The sequence below is a fragment of the Onychomys torridus genome, chromosome 3 (assembly GCF_903995425.1).
Source record: "Onychomys torridus chromosome 3, mOncTor1.1, whole genome shotgun sequence".
Classification (NCBI taxonomy): domain Eukaryota; kingdom Metazoa; phylum Chordata; class Mammalia; order Rodentia; family Cricetidae; genus Onychomys; species Onychomys torridus.
The window spans coordinates 10,259,618-10,278,928 of NC_050445.1; the positions used below are offsets into that span (position 1 = coordinate 10,259,618).

The 19,311-nt window shown below is 43.3% G+C and overlaps 1 protein-coding gene across 1 annotated transcript in view; it reads right to left on the bottom strand.

Annotated features, from left to right (window-relative positions):
- Positions 1–5,481: 5,481 nt before the first annotated feature.
- Hibadh (3-hydroxyisobutyrate dehydrogenase) overlaps positions 5,482–19,311 on the bottom strand; it is a 104,947-nt gene continuing 91,117 nt past the window's right edge. Inside the window, exons 5-8 of the mRNA XM_036182570.1 lie at positions 17,695–17,828; positions 16,306–16,382; positions 8,224–8,380; positions 5,482–6,345 (exon numbers count right to left, since the gene is read on the bottom strand). Coding sequence (XP_036038463.1) covers positions 6,187–6,345; positions 8,224–8,380; positions 16,306–16,382; positions 17,695–17,828 — 527 coding nt within the window. The 3' untranslated portion in view covers positions 5,482–6,186. The remainder of the gene's footprint in view (positions 6,346–8,223; positions 8,381–16,305; positions 16,383–17,694; positions 17,829–19,311) is intronic.

The following is a 19,311-nucleotide window of genomic DNA, read 5'->3' on the forward strand; positions in this document are numbered from 1 at the left end:
CCCTGCCACAGAGGTTAACACGGAGCTATCCTGGGGAAATGACTGCCTGAAGTAGCTACGGAAAGCTATTTAACAGTACCAGCACCTGAGCTGGTTAGTCAGGAGGGGATGGAGGGGTACTGAGCAGGCGGGGTGGGGGAGTCGCAAAGGCACTAACTACCAACTAGAACTGGGAAATGACAAGACCTAGGAGAAGCAGTGTTGGAGGAGGTAAACAGAGGCCAGAGCACCATGGGCTTGGACACCACTTAGTTCTGTGGGCAGCATCCCAAGCTAGGGGATTTGAAGTAGGGGGACCTGCACTAGACTTCCATCTTGGAAAGACCTCTCTCAAAGCAGTGTGAAGGAGGAAGACCCAGACCAGCGGCCAAGAAGCAGCTGGGAATCCAGGGGCAACTTGGTGGCTACCAGTGGCTGCAAGGAAAGGGACAGCTGGACCCAAGGGACTTTAGAAAAGGCGGAAGGGTTCTAAACCAGGACTGTGGCGGTGGCTCTGTAAGCCTGACTTTAGGAAAAGTGTGCAAAAGGGGAGCCTTTTATTTTATGTAAATTCTACAAAGTAGAACTGTTTAAAAAACAAAGAGCATGGGTGGTGGTGCACGCCTTTAATCCCAGCACTCGAGAGGCAGAGCCAGGCGGATCTCTGTGAGTTCGAGGCCAGCCTGGGCTACAGAGCAAGATCCAGGACAGGCACCAAAACTACACAGAGAAATCCTGTCTCGAAAAGCCAAAAAAAAAAAACCCAAAAAACCAAGAAACCCCAAAACCAAAACCAAACAACCCCCCCAAAAAAGAACAAAACTAAAAAAAAAAACCAAAACCAAAAACAAGAGCAATTATGGGGTGTCCTGGATACAAATCTTCTGAGAGTCTGCGACAGGTGAATGAGCATGGATGGAGAAAAGTGAGGCATTCTGAGATCTGGATGGAACAGGGCCAGAGAACCAGGTCTGTCAGGAGAGGTGGGAGACTCTAGTCTTTGGCATGTGATCTGAGACCCTGTGGCCTGCTAGAGCAAGGTTCTCTGAATTCTGCATAAGGACATCTTGGGTAGGCTAATTCTTGGGTACTGTCCTATATCGCGGGATGCTTAGCAGTTTCCTTGGCCTCTCTCCACTGAACTCTAGGAGTGGGACAACCCAAACATCTCTAGATATTACCTTATATTCTTATGGGAACAGGTGTGTTCCACTTGAGAACCAGTTATCAAGAGAAAGAGATCTGCCTTCTTACACACACACACACACACACACACACACACACACACACACACACACACCACTATATTAGCAGTTAACTCCCCAGGTCCCTTCTCCTCAATCCACCACTAATCTACCACAAATCTCTGTGGATTTGCTTTCCTGACATTTCAGATACATGGAAGCATGGAACACGTGGCCCTTTCTCTGCATCTAGCCTCTTTTGGTTGGCCCATTCTCAAGGCCCATCTGTGCTGGGGCATGTTTCAGCACTTTGCTCCTTTAATGGGACTCTTGCATTTGCTTAGAACACAGTGTACTTATTCCACTCCTTCCCAAGAGTCTTCAAAATGCCACTAATGACCTCTAATTTGCCAAACCCAAATGGTTGATTTCCAGCCCCTGTAGCACTCCACTTACCAGCAGCTTTTTAAACTGACAAATGTTACCTCAAAACAAGTTTCCTGCAACTTGCTCTTTTTCTCGTCAATTGAGAGGAATTTCTACCTTGTTGCCATGGTGAACGATGCTGCCAGGAGCTCCGTTATGAGGATGCTACATGCACACATTTCCATTTGGGGGGCACAGGGACTAGAACAGCAGGTAAGGTGCTGACTCCAAGGCAACTTCAGAGCAACGTCCAAGAACTATCTCAAAGTGCTGGTTCTGACACTCCCAGCACCAGGGTTTCAGTTCCAGAGCCTTCGTTCCCATCATTGTCCTTAACTCAGACTCTTACTTCCAGTTAAGGTGTAACTCCTTCAGACAAGACAGGAGGAGGAGGAGGAGGAGGAGGAGGAGGAGGAGGAGGAGGAGGAGGAGGAGGAGGAGGAGTTGCCCAAGGTCATGCTAGAGGTCAGTAAGTCCATCCTTGATTGGCATTTATCATTCATGTTGAAAACCTCAGAACTAAAGTTCCACTCTAGGCTCCCTGGAGGGCCACAGGTAGACTGACACTCTCCTCCCAACTGCTCAAGAGTCACTCAGCAAGTGTCTTGTCTCCTTTTACCACTCCCCCACTCCCATCCATATTTGCAATCTTGGAAATACGTCTAGCCTTTCCATCTTGACATCTCTGAATACATTTCCCATCCCTCATTCTCTGCCAGGGTCCACCCTGCCTCTCTTCCTCACCTCTAATTCCTCTCCTCTCCTGCCTTCATCACCCCCTCAACTCTAAGACTTTTCAAAGTCACCAGTGACCTCTTGCCAAATCTGAATGACTCATCTCTAGTCCTTGCTCCTTCAAGTTGTGAGTAGCTTTTGACAGGCAACCATGACTCCCTTACAATCCCCTTCCCGTGGCTTCCAGGATTCTGCTCCTACCTTTCTCCCTACTTTACTGGTCCTCCAGCCTCATCTTCCCACCCACACAGAGCTCAGTCTTGACACCTTGCATTCTTTTCCTACATCACTAAGCACCTCAGATAAGCTGACTTCCCCTCGTAAACATCCAATCTTTGTCAGGTCCCTTTCCCAAAGACATGGCAATTCCTTCCTTCCACTGTCCCAGGCTATTGATTTCAGTGCCCCCCATTCTCTAGTCAGCAGCTCCATCTTTATGGTCAGGATCCGACTACTTGTCTCTGACATCACTGTAACACTCCAGCCCAACTTCCACCATCTCTCATCTGCATTATCACAGCAGTCTCCTAACTGGCTCCCCTGCACCCCATACCCCATCCACACCCAAAGCCCTGCTGATATGAAGTCACAACATGTCCACACGGTTGGGCATGCCCGTCAGACCTAGACACTTCCACCTAGTTATTTCCGGTTCAAAATAGCCATTTCTGGGTCAAAACATCACACATGACTAGGACTCCGTGGCTTTGCATGGTTGCGTAAAGTGCGCGCAGCCACGTGATCTATGTGCATGCGTGGACTAGCCACATTAGTTCCTGTACGCATGCATGGCCCACCCTTTATAAGCCAGCGCCATTTTGCACCAGTCTCTCTTTTTCCTTGACCACGTGTGTTTCCTACAGACCTGTTCACGTCTGTCTCTCTCTCCTATCTTAATAAAAACTCTTCTGTGGATTTGTTGTGTTTTGGGACGTTTCCTTGTAGGGTAAGAGCGCCAAATACTAACATTCTGGTGCCATGACGGAACAGGTGCTTCTGGGCACCCTGCACCCGGAAACCCGGGAACCGGGGACTCTGCTCCGTATGCGACAGACCACTGTCCATTTGCCTGGCCGCACAAACTTGCATCCCACACTGCTCCTCTGATTGGTGAGTTCCCCACTTTTTGGCTAGCATAAACGGTTTCCTGACTCTGTGAGAACAACCGTTGAGCGTCCAGCGCCTCACTGATTATTGTTGAAACCGGGGGAACCCCCTGGCCTTGGGGACGCCTGGGGCCTTGGCTCCGATCACGTTTGTTTTTTAACTTTCATTTTTCTGCCTATCCACTGCAGACATGGGAAATAAGGCTTCCAACCCGATCAGTCCTTCCTCTCCCTTAGGCTGTCTTCTTGAAGCTTTACTTAAAGATTCCTAAGCTTATCCATCTCTATACTAAGAGATGGCCCAAATATGCTTTAGAAAATAACAAAAAAATCCCGATATTTTACAGGAGTTATCTAATTTCGGCCAGTGAACAGGCAAATGGAAAGAGTTGCTGTATATCATTGCTTTCTACTTTCTCAGTGTTAAACTGTCTCTTCTGGATTCCTTCTCTCCTGCTCCTGTGCTCCTAGCTATGCCTAAACCACAAGATTCTCTGACTCCGGAATCTCTGACTCTAGATGCTGCTCTGCTAATGAACTTCCACCTATCCGACCTCCAGCTCCCACCCCTACTCCTAGGGCGTCTGTTCCTTCAGCTCCTCTTCTGGATTCTTCTTCCTCAGCAGCAGAAGAAGGCCCTGCTCTGGCTCCGGGCAGGCCTTCTCTGTGCTCCCTCTTCCTCCCTCCCCGCTTCTCTCTCCCCTCTGTGCAGTCTCCGTATCTCTCTGTCTGTCTGTCTCTCTCTCTCCCTCCCTCTCAATAAAGCTCTAGAAAGGTAACCATGGCTCGTGATTCCTCCGCCAACCAGCAGCGCTCCTCCGGCTGGCTGCCGCGGGCAGTGGCACTTTAACCAACATTTGAAGTTTACCAACACCTGCAGTCTACTCTCCAAGCAGCATCCACATGAACCCTTCTAAGAGAGGTCAGATCACGTCATTCCCATGAACAAAATCCTTCACAGACTCACCTTTATGAAAGGCAATCTGGAAAATGGCTACCATAATGTCCTTCTTTGTATCCACATGCTCATTTGCTCCCTTCCCAAGATGACTCTGGCCTCGGCTGTGTGACGACTTCCACCCACACGCCAGATGACTGAAAGATGCCTGTTCATGGGCTGGTTCTCCGTAGTTTCAGGGAGCACTTCCGCTACCAGGTGAAAGGGTCAAGCCAGCTTCCTGAAGGATGATGAGGTCTTTGAGAGAAGCCACTATCATTCCAACTGTCCCCACTGAATGAGCCTTCAGCTCCATTTGAGTCAGCCCCATGCAGAAGGGAAAAAGCCACACTAGACAATCTTGAAAAATAGTAACTTTATTGTATGAAGCCACTAAATGCTGGAGTGGTTTGTTACCCAGTGAAAGCAAACTGATACACCCATCATTTCACTCATCAGGAAAGCCCGTGTCCTGCCATAGCTGCACAGGCCTCTTCCTCACCACTTCAGTTAGAACCTTACAGTCTTCCTGTATTCCTCACTGTACTTTGTTTCCTCAAACACTCATGGGGCTTGCTCCCTGACTGTTATTTGTTTATCTGTAACTACGTATCAGTATACCACCCCAGAGATCTCACACTAACAGACCCCTCGGACGCTTCCCTCCCACTTTTCTTCTTAGTTCTTGAGTTTGACACTCCCATCACCCTTCATCACACCTGCTCCCAACAAGGTGCAGATCTGTAAGGCAAGAACTTGGTCTCATTTATTACTATGTTTTTAGCACTTCCCATAGGTGTGGATTTTCTTTCTACCACCAGGAAGATGGCAAATGTAGTGGTATTCCCACTTGGAGTCTAGGTCATTATCGTGTTTCTTGAGGCTAAGGCAGGAAAATGAGGACTGTACTCCACACTGAGGCAAGTTACATTTGATGCTGAATTCCGGATCACTTACCACCTAGAAACATTCAAGCGCACAGTCATCAAGTCTTCAGAAGGGCGGCTGGAGGCTGGCCTGACAACAGCTAAGCTCTGCACGCTTTGACCTTCGTTCTTTCCTCCTTCCTCCATTAATGTATACAAAATAGTTAGAGACAAAAAGCTCCACAAAATGTTATCAGCATAGAAATTTATTTAAATTCAAAATAATATGACTATAGTTAGAATAATGTAATAATTATCTAAAGGAAATATCATCATTGGCTCTGAAACAGTCTAAAGATGTTATTGTTCTGGAGTCAAAAATATGTAGTAAGAATATGCAGGAAGCGGGAATACAGAAACAAGGGATTGAGTGTGGGAAGCTGCAAGAGGAGAGGCACACTAAGACACTGGAACAATCCAAACAGGAAGACGCTGTCAACAAGCTGTCTTACCTGTCAATCCCAGACAGGTCAGCAACCCAGAATGAAGGAATAACCCACTTAGTTAACAGGACAAACTTCCCTCTCGTTTGTCTTTGTAACCGATTTTCTTTCCTTTTTACCATGGGCTCCATCTTGTTGACAAAACATTTGGTTTTATTTGCAAAGTGGAGTAAATAAAATATCCTGATCAGAGTGTTTAATTTTGTTGAAGGTGCTCAAGGATCAGACTTTTTAAAAAGGTCAACTGAGCTAGTTAGCAGAAACCATCAGGTACGTTTGCTAAACATATGAAAGCAGCATCATTTAAAACTGGGTGAGAAATTCCAGGGATTACTGTAATGTAGACAATCAAAAGCAGACAGACGACCTTTGATTAAACCCATCAGAGGGTGAGCTAGGAGAAGGCTCAGGACAGAGCCTGATTCCCAGGGTCCATGTCCAGAGGGCACATCAGAAGGTCTCCTCCTCCCGCAGATACTGGAACACAGACGAGAAGTCTTTCTTTGAGTAGCCTTTGGCACACATCATCCTGTAAATCTGGTGGGCCAGGCTTCCTAGAAGAATTGGGGTCTTGGTGCTGGTGGCAGAGTCTTGAGCCAATCCCAGATCCTAAATCAAACAGGCAGGAGGAAGCACGCTTAGTTTTGTGGGAAGACGCATTTGGAACTGGGCTGCCTACTGCTAAAGGGAGGAGGGAGAAGGAAGAAGAGAATCTGGAAGACAAATACGATTCTTACATGTATTAAGTGTGTGAGTGTGTGTACATTTTCTCTCTTTTGATGCTGAGGAGCAAACCAAGTACTTCATACAGTAGTAGGCAAGCATGCTACCACTGAACCACGCTCCCAGCCCGTATTATTTTATTAAGTGCTTTCACAGAGCTGGAAAAGTGCTACAGACAGAAATCTTGATTTTTGAATGTCAGCACTCCTGCCCCTCAGGACACCTGTTAATTTTGTTTTTAGATAGAAATACTGTGTAGGCAGGATTACATAAGGATTTTTTTTTTTTCCAAGCACACGCCTTTAATCCCAGTATTCAGCAGGCAGAGGCAGGTGGATCTCTGAGTTTGAGGCCAGCCTGGGTTACAGAGTGAGTTTAAGACAACCAGGGCTACACAGAGAAACCCTGTCTCAAAAAACTGAGATAGAGATAGAGAGGGAAGTTTTCCAATCTGTGGAAGTCTGTACGAGTACTATAAAAGTATACTCTAACATGAAGGGAACTACATGGAAACAGTTTCAAATGTACTCTACACACCGGTATAGAGTGGTAAATATGATGCTGCAGTCAACACAGACTCAGTTTACTGAAGAAAGACACTCAAGAGGGACTAGTATTATTTTGGAGCAACAGTACCAGTATGGAGGTCAGTAGGCATAGTCCAAGGTCCTGGTAAAGCCTTCTAGAACAAAAGGATGGTGGAGCACAGAGCTGAAAGGCAGGCGTTAGCTGGGTAAAAGCACCAGGGGCTAAGGGAAGAGCAGCGGGGGAGAACAGGCCTGACAGAGCACAGTCAGGGGAAGGTTGGGAGTGAGGAGAAGGAGCAGTAAGTTCAGCACAGCTAAAGTGGAGAGGAACAGACCAGGGAAGGAAGCAAGGGCAAACCGTTAAGGCCTTGTTAGACACGCTGCAGAGAGAGACGTTAACCTACAAGTAGCCGAAGCTATTAACAGCAGTCCCAGAAGTGACGCAGTCGGGTTTTACATTCTAGCTACTCTCATTATCGTGTGGGAAGGGATACGGAGAAGATCAGGAGGATCAGTGCGGGAGGCTGGGGTGTGTGCAGATGAGGCCATGGATCAGAATGAATCCAAGACCCGCTCAGGGAGTAGACTGGACAAACGTCCCGGGGATTCGTGAGAGCAGGACAAGCACAGTATGTGGGTGAATGTGTCGCTCCATTTGTAATGGGTGGAGGGTGGTGAGCGCTGTGAGAGAGCAGGAAGATCTGTTAGCTTGCGTATTTTCTACAGTTGAGATGACAAATGAAACCAAGGCAGTGAGCTGACTAATTTACACACAGATCCCTCCGAACACTCAAAGCAGGAAGACCTAGTGGAAACCCATGTATACTTCAACACAAGTGCATTAACAACCAGGAAATCCCACTACTCCCATTCTAAGGAGTTGGTAAGTTAATGCAAGCTTATGATGAAGAACAAAATTTTACTAGCTTATATTTTAAGTAAACCTAAACACCAGAGAAAAATCTCAGCCTATCTTTGCCCAGAAATAAAATGAACAAGGTAAGGATTTTTTTTTTTTAATCAAAGCCATATTTACACTAATTTTTAGTGGGAAACTGACTCACTGTTATAACAATTTGCCTTCTAGGACAGGTGCATGCTTTGCTGAAAGGTGTGTGTGTGTGTGTGTGTGTGTGTGTGTGAGAGAGGGAGAGAGAGAGAGAGAGAGAGAGATGGTAGGGATTAGACTATTAAATATTTCTTACTTTCCTCCCAGTCAATCTCTGCATTTACCTACCTTAGCCATGAGTGTTGTTCCAAATCCACCTTGGTAGTTATTAGATGAGGGGACTCCATCCATCACCCCAGGCACAGGATTGTAAGTGTCACTGGACCAACATCGTCCCGAGCTCATATTTAGGATTTTAGCCAACAATTTGGGGTCAAGCCCTGACCTGTCAAAGGTCAAAGAAAGACATTAAATATCAGAAAGTACAAGTCACGCATGACTTACTAACAAGTGAGGGCATTCCACCTTTTTGTTCATTACTATAAATTGAAAGTCCACACAGAACTAGGAGGCAGGAGAGTTGCTGGAAGTGTGAGCTGGCTTGGGATACACAGAGAGGGTCAGACCAACCTGGGCTACAGAGTAGCAGCCAACCTCAAAAATCCAAAATAAAGGCCAGGAGTGGTGATGTATGCCTTTAATCCCAGCACTCTGGAGGGAGAACAGGCAGATGTCTGTGAGTTCAAGGCTAGCCTGGTCCACACAATGACCAGGTGTTACATGGAGAAACCCTCTTTTAACCCCCTATCAAACAAAACAGAACCCCACCCCCCCAAAAAAAACCCAACAACAAAACACCATCCATAAAATCAAAGCCAAGTGAGGAATCCAATCTTCAATTGTATATTAAGAGCTGCTGATTAAAGCTGAGTAGTGGGGCATACACCTTTAATCCCAACACTCAGGAGGCAGAGGTAGGCAGATCTCTGTGAGTTTGAGGCCAGCCTGGTCCACAGAGCGAGTTACAGGACAGCCAGGGCTACATAGAAAAACCCTGCTTTAAAAAAGCAGAACCTCTTAAAAGAGCAATAACACAAAGAGTTGCTGATTAATAAGGTCATTCCAGAGAAAACCTGCCTGTCTACTATAAAGAGGAGAAAATGCATAACCTCATCACAGTGTGCGTGGCTCCTCACACTCAAGGGTTCACTTATGAACTTTAAATCAATCTGATAATCTAAATTCTACACTCACATAGGAATGATCTATTTCAGAAAGAAATATTGGCAACTCTGGGAAGCCATGAGTCTGGGTGGAAGCACTTATATGTATGTTTATTCCTTTGGTTTTTATGAGAGTAAGTGCAAGAGATGAACGATGAGCTGTGAAATGTGCTTAGGAGAAGTTATCATTACAAAAGACAGTATTTCCTGCTGCACACTTCCCCTTATTTATTAAGCCTTCATTAGATAATTTTGCTTATGAAGCAAGTCTGCTCAGAGTGGTGGCATATGCGATCTATTCAGAGACATGCGTCAGAGTTCTGGGTCACCTGCTGATAAGGTTACTGATCCTGATAAAACAAAGCTTGCCGGAGCGGAAACATCATTTGTTCTATCACTGGGCTGATGGCATAAATGGCTGCCCAATGCAACTCTAGGAACAGCTGCAATCTAAGGATCCTCACCAGTTTGGGATACCCAGCTTGTTAAATACCACTGCATCAAGTTTCAAATAAAACTTCATACACAGCCATTTATTGGTTTCTTTCATGCAAAGGACCATTATAACACAACTGTCATAAAAGCTTTCTACTTTGTCTTAAAATCAATCTCTTCCAGGAAAAAAAAGATTGAAAAGAAACACTTAGATAAATGTTAAACAAACTGCACCTCAGCATGCTTAAACTGACCACTGTATAGTCTGCTCACTGTAAAATCTGAATACCCAAACAGCAAGGCATTTTTGTGATGCTAAAGCCAGGAAGAGAGCTGACAGCCCAGAATCACATGGAACCAGTGCAACACAATAGGATGCAACCAGGCTTCTAAGTGGGTGGGAATAAACAGCACACAATGTGCCACCCAGGTTGAGTTTGTATGCGGCCCATATTATGATGGGTCTTTATGAAGGACTCTATTAAACATAAAGAATCCATCTAAATCAGCTATCAGCTTCTGTCCAATAATAAAGAGAAGCACAATAGTCTTTTAAAAATATGAGTTTGGCAGAGCCTAATCTCAGCAAGTGGGAGGCAGAAGCAGGAAGATCAGTTCAAAGCCAGCCTGGGCTACATCACATAGCAAGTCTCAGGCCAACCTTGGCTACATTAGTCATTCACTGAAAAAGCCCAAGGGGAAGGAAAAGATCCAAGTCTGCTGTGTGTGTAGTTACAACAGACACTTTCTTTCCAGCGCAAATAAAATCAAGCTATCATCAGGACAGTGAGACATGGCATGAAAAGACAAAGACAGCATTTTTTTTTTTTTTTTTTTTTTTTCGAGACAGGGTTTCTCTGTGTAGCTTTGTGCCTTTTTACTGGAGCTCACTTGGTAGCCCAGGCTGGCCTCGAACTCACAGAGATCCACCTGGCTCTAAGACAGCATTCTTAAGGAATAACTGTGAGGAGAAAAAGCACAGATTAGCCATCAGTTAATTGCTGTAACTACAAATGTATTCTCTAGGCAAAACAAACATCCATGAAGACACATAGTCCCAAAGACATCAAACATTTTAGGGGCATCCTACTGTCTTAAGAGTTCAAGATGCCATCACATCTAAAGCAGCGGATTTACTCCTCTCTTTAGAACCTTCTAGGTTATGCTGGCCAGTACTTCACAGGACTCTTGACTGCAAAGGAGATTCTTACTCTGCAGCATTTGCTCAAATGGTGAGTTAGGCCTATTTCCCTAACTTTGGAACATCCCCCGCTTTCCCTGAATGGAACAACCAGGGAGAACACTGGCACTGGCTAACAGGAACCTGCTGTGGTGAACATGCCACTAGCCAGAGGCATCTAACGGGTACATGCACACACAGAAAATCAGGTGGGAGCTGTTCTCTGCTCCCTTTCCAAACCTGATGCTGCCTGCCCTGCAGATTCCCTTCCGGAGCCTCCTGCTCCCTCCCTGCCCCCACTCTGCAGCAAAGTGTATCATTAAAAAGAGCAAGTGAGGAGTGTTTTGCATTTCCTCTTTCTGAGGCTTCTTCAGCTGGCACATACAGAACTGACAGTTAGAATTAGACAGGATATTAAAATCAGTTACTGAAGTCCTCTGTCTTCCACTGTGCCCAAGGCTTGTAATGGTCTGAAACCAGCTAGAATACACAGTAATTGTCATTCAGAGAGTCTACCCTAGAACGTCATGCTTCACTGGAGAAGACTGAGTTTCCATTTGAAATCAACAAATTAATCCAAGACAGGTATCTGAAAGGGCAAGTTTAATAGGAAGCAGCTACTGGGCTCTCAACCATGATAAAATGTTATTGCTGCTTCCCTGTAAATTGGCTGGGAACATATGATACTTCTGCATAAGAGCCCCATCGCTGCTCAGGAGATATACAGCTCAAGCCATCAAAAGGATGACAGTCTGTCAGTCCCCATAATAACTTGCCACTGGAGGTGGTTCAAGAGTGTGTGCATGCATGCTTGTGGCTTTACAATTGCTGGGATGTTCTCTGATACAAACAGAATGAATTCATTGCTCTGACTGCATATATAATGCAACTCAAATAAACGTCACTATGTCAAGCCTACTCACCTCTAAAACATAAGAATGTTAAACGAACTTTTGGGAGAAGTAAAAAATGATGCATCATAAACTGTTAAAAAAAAAATGAAGAAGTATAACAACGCTTTGCCTTCACCATGGCCAAAATTTTAAGGACTAAAAGTTTGTTCATTTTCTACCTTTCAAGTATCTACACTAGTATTTGGTAAGAACAACAACTGAGTGTTAGTATAACAGAAACAGATCTGGAAAGAACACATCTAAAGCCATGTCTGTTTTAATCACTCACCCACTGATTCACTCACACATACTCACACATACTGCCATGTGTCAGTTCCAGGCAGGGGGCCAATGAGACAACAAAGAAAGCAGAGCTCAGTCTGCGCCTGCCTACCAGGCAGGTGAGAGGAGATCCACGCCCAGAGGCCATGCAGCCACAGCCCATGCTCTCCCTCTCCTCTCCCTCCTCTCCTCTATTTATTCCCATCTACACTCCCAATACCTGCTGTGTTCTTCTGAGCTGGCCATGCACACATCTACTATGGAGCTTACATTCTAGATGGGAAAACAGGTAATCACACACACACACACACACACACACACACACACACACACACACACACAGAGAGAGAGAGAGAGAGAGAGAGCGAGCGCTATTGAGAAAGGTTACAAAGGAAAACTGTCCAAATGAGAGTCAAATCCTAACCTCAGATATCATTAAGTACTATGTGCTAAGAACTACTTTTAAAAAGCTACAAGGATTAATCAGCCATCTCAATAACCCAGTGGGGGTTGATACCATTATCATTTTATAAATGAGAAAAGCAGACATCTGTGTATAGCTGGATGCAAGTTAAACAGACTAACCAGCCTGAGACTCACTGTGTGACAGTGGGTAGTAGTGACATGATAGTCAACCAGCCAATGTGTGGCATTTCATCAGTTAAGAAATCCCATCAACATTTTGATTATCAACCTCCTGCATTTTTTTTTTTTTTGTTGGCTGGGGTATAAAAATAAGAGTTTTGCCAGGTGGTGGTTAGCACTCGCCTTTAATCCCAGAACTCTGGAGGCAGAGGCAGGTGGATCTCTGAGTCCGAGGCCAGCCTGGTCTACAGAGTGAGTTCCACGACAGCCAGAGCTACACAGAGAGACCCTGTCTTGAAAGCCAACAAAATAAAAAAATGAAAGTTTCAATTCTCACAAAAGGCCAAACTGAGGCGCAATAATCAAGAAACTGGAAGCACGCCTGAGGCAAAGCTCTCTGGGAAGAGTTTCAACTGCAGCAGAAGCAACAGTGTTACAGCCTCTGTTGGTCAAAACAACAATGGCAGCTGCCGGAGGGGGTGGGCTCGACTGACCATGCAAGTCCCTTGTTACACCCCCAGTGCTTCTTAAGAATCAATTCCCAATGGAGTAAAATGAAAAATCAAACAACAAAATGCCCATTTTCAATGTTGCTTGTGTGTGATCACAGAAACATAACCTCTCTCATGCAAGCAGGGAGCTTTCAAGGCTACAGGACAACTTCCGAGTCCTAACTAGGAATCCAATTAGGAAGGAAAAAGATCTAATAAACAGGAATCTCAAAGTATATTATGTACCAATATTTTTTGCACTTTATTCTTTTTAACAACATTTTAAACTTTCAATAACATCCATCCATAAAGGTTCACTGTAAAAGAGCAAAGGGTCATGATGGTTTTTAAACTGTATGACTTTATTCTTCTATTAAAGAGAAAACCATATTCCAGAAAAAACTAAAACACTGACTTATGAGAATGAAATTAATCAAAAATGATCACGTCACTGGAACAGGCGACTCAATTTGTAAATGTTGACATTAATACTCTAGAAAATTCTACTTGCCAGTGAGCAGAATATAAATGCAGCTGGCCCACTTTGATGCTGCACTACTCGGTGGGAATTTACTACTTGGGAATTTATGCTTGCTGATGCCAATTTTCTCTTTCACCTTGCAAAGTGCAATAAATCGTGGCTGCTCTCTATACTCTTAGAGAGCAGTCCTGTCATTTCAAACCACGTCTGTAAACCACAAAGGAAAGACAACAGCTGAAGCTCTCCTCCTAGGCTGTCAGACTGCTAAGGCAATGCAGGGAACCCTCAAGTTAGGAAAACAACTTAGTACAATCTGAAACGTTAAAAGTTGTAAGTTATTTTAACAGTTAAACAAGTTTCTGCCTTGTTTTTTGACTTCTTATGCACATTTTATTTATATTTATAGGTCTCTCTCCATAACACACACACACACACACACACACACACACACACACACACATCTGTACATATTTAGAGTTTTAGGAAAACTATACCTTTAAAAGTTTTGTATTTTTCAGCGTCTGGAGTGCTCGGTTCTATTATACCCTGGAACCACAGAAAAGCCTCCTACTTTCAAACATTATTTTACCATACTGGGTCATGGCCAAAATAAGATAAACTATTTTTCTGCTATTAATTTCCCAATGTGGATTTATGCCACTTTCAATATCTTCCTTGAGAAGCAACCTACAGCAGTAGCCAACGGCTTTCACTCCATTGTTCATTTTGTTCAGGCGATGGCCCTATTGTTCTTTATTAGCTGAAACCGGTGGATTTCCACAAGCACTTACCCTAGACATAAGTTTCACTTTAATTTTTTCAATTACATTTATTGTGTGTGTGTGTGTGTGTGCGTGCGCGCGCGCGCGCGCGCGCGCGCACTCTCATGCCATTGCATGTGTATCATCGGAGGACAACTTGCTCATGCTCAACTCCCACCATGTGGGTCCCGGGGATCAAACTCCGGCTGTCAGGCCTGGCAGCAGATGCTCTTACTTTTACTTGTTATCTTTCTGTCCTCAATGCTTCATTTGTTTCATTTGTTCGTTTGCTTGGTGGTTTACTTATTTGGAGACAGGGTCCCACCGCGAAACTCTGGCTGGCCTGGAACTCACTATGTAGGGCAGGCTGGCCTCAAACACACAGAGAGATCTGCCTGCCTCTGCCTCCCAAGATCTGGGATTAAATAAAGGTGTGCACCACCACATCTAACCCAAAGCTTTGCTTCAGAAGAACAAATAATTATCTACTCAGAGTTTTGACAGAGAAGTATCGAGAAATGCCAGAAGATCCTGAGCCAGTGATGGATGCTCTGGCAGGAGGGAAAACAGTGAGAAAGAGGCGTGTCAGGAATCTAGGACGTGAACCTAGGCTCACCCAGGCTTTTACTTTCATGGTTTATTTCCAGAAAAATAAGAATAAAATCATACATATAAAATATATGGATATTAATTCTGTTGTTAGCAACAATTAACTTTATATGCAATTCGAGCTCCAGAAAGTTTTGTTTTCCTCTTCCACGAAACTGGTCTAAGAGAACAGATGTGAAAATAAATATGCCAGGAACAAGTTTTTCAGTATGACAAGCATCCCACAGCCTGAAACTGGCCACAGCACAGATATGACGTTCTGAAGGGTTCCCACGCACAAGGGTTTATTAAGGCTTTGTACAGACATGCCTTACCATCTTATAGACATGGTTCTAAAATGTAAATGGTATGGGATATTGATAAACCAATTAGCGCTGAGGCAAAGCAAATTCCTCTTTTATCTCAATTACAACATGACAACTTAATAGGTCAAGATAGTTTAACATCTGAGACGGGCAATTCAATAAAACAACAGCATCTTGATATGGTAATTAAGAGGAAATGTGAATCCATTACCATGTTTTAAAAAATATCTCAAGCACTTTGGCTCTTTTTATTGCTTTTACCAAAAGCTGGGGTCCAAGCTGCTCCTCTACTTTGTGCTGTATCTATCTGATAAGCAGCCCAGGGATGTGAAGAAAAGCTATGAATAAAGTAGTCTGCACACATTAAGCAGTTCTCTAAAATTAAAAAAGGTGTATTTATTATATTCATGAAATACAGAACATTAAAAATATTAATTAGTTGATTAATCATACATAGCATTCCTAATCCAAAGGATTAAAGGCTAAAATTAATAAGGCAGTAACCTTAAGCATTCTAGAGAATTTTCATTGAAAAGAAAAATAGAATTTCTTACTCAATTTAAGTAATCAATTAGTGAACACTGTATTTTGAAGATCTATCCTAACAGAGTAACCAAGCAAGTTAAAATGAAAGCTGTGTACACGAATTGTCCCTTTAGGAATGTTATCCTAACAGACCACCAAGAACCCCGCTAGTGTGGATTCTGAGAAGTACATTTAAAACAGGTATATAAAACCAGTTACACAGCATAATACTTGAATTCACTACACATTAAAAACATGTTTCATTCAAATTTGTCCTAACATTGCCAAAATATGTTTGAATTTTATAGTTTTTGCATTTCAGTATAATAGAAGATATGGGACTTCCATATAAAAAGCATAATATAACTTCAGTGCATGGTGCAATATATTTTATGGCTGTGGCAAAGAGTGTTGATATTCCCTAGGGTCCTATTGCTTGTCCAATAAGCAAAGTCTATTAAAACTCAATAATAAAGCACTTTCAGCGTGCTCCTGAACTAACTCATTTCTCTCTCATGAACATCATTCTTTTAACATCAAAAATCAAATAGGGAAGACAATGAAAATTGTTAGAATACGAAAATGTTCTCTTCCACAAACCTGATTCCAAGATTCATAGCTTCAGCGGTTCCAATCATGCTTATAGCCAACAGCATGTTGTTGCAGATCTTTGCAGACTGAAAACACAGTGAATAGTAAGGAGCTTTACTTTAAGTTATAACTTACAAGACTTTTCTTTACCTCATTCTTAGGGTTCTCTCTTGGAAAAAACACACATTCAATAGTGGATTCTCTCTAGTAGGTAAGGGAATGCAGTTCAATATATCTCCCTCTGAGCCTAACACACTGTCCTCAGCAGAACCTGGGAGTCTCTTCCACTTGGTTAAAAAAAGAGCACTCCTACTGTGGCCTCCCCACTAAGGAACAGTGGTTCATGTGGCACTACTGTTCTCAAAGGGAAATGCGAACGCTATGCATTATAAAAGGGAAGAGATGAGCAAACAAGAACAATAAACAGTCAAGTCCGTGGGGAGGAGGCAGTACGGGCAGGAAGAATGGAGTCCATGTGTGCATGTACTAGGGCAGGACAAATGATTCAACCTCGGAGTTCAGTACTAGTTATCTCATCACTAAAAACAGGGTCTTGGAGGAGGTGGAACCAGAAGTCATCTCTCTGAAGGTCAGGACAGGATGTAAACAGACAAGAAAACAGAAGGGCATCAGGGTAAATGGTAAATATATAAGAGGATTAGACACACAGAAGCATGGGATTATAAGAAGATTACTCATACATATATTTTAGAGAACATGGGAAACTTTGATAGTTTAGACTGTCAAGTAGGGTAGAAAGTTAGAATGTGACATGGTAGAAAATAGGGATCCACTGGCCCTCAGAGACTCAGAGAGCAGCAAACTAGTTATGAGATAATGGAAGACTATACCCAGGTAATATGTGGAATGAGCAAGATGATCAAAATGGTAAAACTCAGGGTTGGGGATTTAGCTCAGTGGTACAGCGCTTGCCTAGCAAGCGCAAGGCCCTGGGTTCAGTCCTCAGCTCCAGAAAGAAAAAAAAAAAAAAAAAAGCAAAACTCAGTACAGATTAGAGAACCATAAATTTAAGTTCAACAAAGATTCCTAACAGGAAAGTCTTGAGCTTTAGTGACTGGGCAAAGCATTACAAGAATGATGTGAGCATGTGTTAGGAGCAGGACAGGAGCAGTCAGTTCAATTCAGAGTTCAGTACCTATCAGTCATCTCATACTTCTAAAGGAGATGCTTTACTTTTCAAAGATTGAAGGGCACAGGTTACTTCTTTCTTGTTGGACTGACATCTGCCCAAGCCTACCAACAATGATGAAACACCTACTCATTCCAATTTAACTTAAATCTAAGCAGGGAAGCCACAGCATGAACCAAGAAAAAAAAGGGCAAGAATGTGGTCAGAAAAACAGTCTCCATTGAGTCAGGCCAATGACTGGACATTACCTGCCCAGTCCCGACAGCTCCACAGTACATCACATTGGAGCCCATGCACCCCAGCAACTCTTTGGCAGCAGCAAATTCATCTTCAACTCCTCCCACCATAAACGTCAGGTTTCCAGACCGGGCAGCTCCTACACCTGAGTCATTTGGGGGAAAGAGAGGGAAGCAAAACTGCTCAGATAAAATAACCAAAAGAGAGAAAAACCTAGAAACCAAAGGGATTTTATTCAATCCTTGCCTCAAAAATTTATTTCTGCCAGCCATGTGGAAGATTCTCCAAACCTCCACAGGAGTGCTCCAGCAACCAACCATCCTGCAGGTTAATCATAAACCCCAAAGACTACACAGCCATGTACACTCATATACACTCATAGTTTCCTGGGGTCCCACAGCATGCAGAGGAGCCTGCTCTACAGACAGTGCTTGAGGTCTGTGGCTCACAAGCTCCTTCTCCAGATCCCACCTACTGAGGAGATCTGGAGACCTGGCTCTTGGAAGGGAGAAGCACTTGCTCGCTCAGACTCTCACATAGACTTCAGGTATCATCTGAGCTTCCTCATCCCTCCTGTCACATCTCTGAAGCAACTCATTCCTAGCGACATGAGCACAAACAGGAAATAAACTTTAGCATGCTCTGGCTACTTCTTAGCTTTTAACAAGCTTGATGAATTAACTGTCTCTGGTTGAAGGATCAGTGAAACAACTTCTAATTTAGGCTTGTCTTCATAGAGGGAGAAGGGCCACTTTACTACAACTTTTTTATAAACTATGAAATAAAATTTGAAAATTAATCTTTTTAACATAATTTTCAAGTTAGATTTTCTTATTAAAAATAGTAAATATGTGGATATATTTTTATTATTATTACTATATTAGTACAACTTCTGTTTTTGTAATTACTTTACTTGCAACCAGAGATAGGAAACCATAGCTGCAGTACCATTAGACCTGGTCATTAGAACAGATACTCCAAGTGATGGCCTGCTTTTCAATTTAACTTACTCAATGCAACGGTTTCTAAACATTACAATTAAATTAAATTATACATATATGTATGTATATGTATACACATATATACACATATACATACATACATACATACATACATACATACATACATACATACATACATACATATACATATCCCCAAGACAGAGTTTCTCTGTGTAGCCCTGGCTGTCCTGGATCTCACTCTGCAGACCAGGCTAGTCTCAAACTCAGAGATCTGCCTGCCTCTGCCTCCCAAGTGCTAGGATTAAAGGAGTGTACCACTACTGCCTGGCTTAAATTGTCAGTATTTTGCTATTGCCAAATCAAGTAGCTTTCTTTTTCCTGGTTCATATTATTTTTAGCCATTTACTAAAAGCAAAAGTCAGTGTGATGTAAGCCAAACAATCTTGGGAGTGCATTCTCTACATATGGAAACCTTCAATGCTCACAGGAAGTTAAGTTACACCATTTCATAATAGCATTAGAAACACTTTGAAAAGGATTGTGTACAAACACCTAATTATTTTAACAATAATGACATCTGAGTGGCTATCATTTTGCTGGTTTCTAATTTATTTCACCAAGATGGTAAACCATCAATGTTTTTATAATTAGTTTGCTCAATTTCTT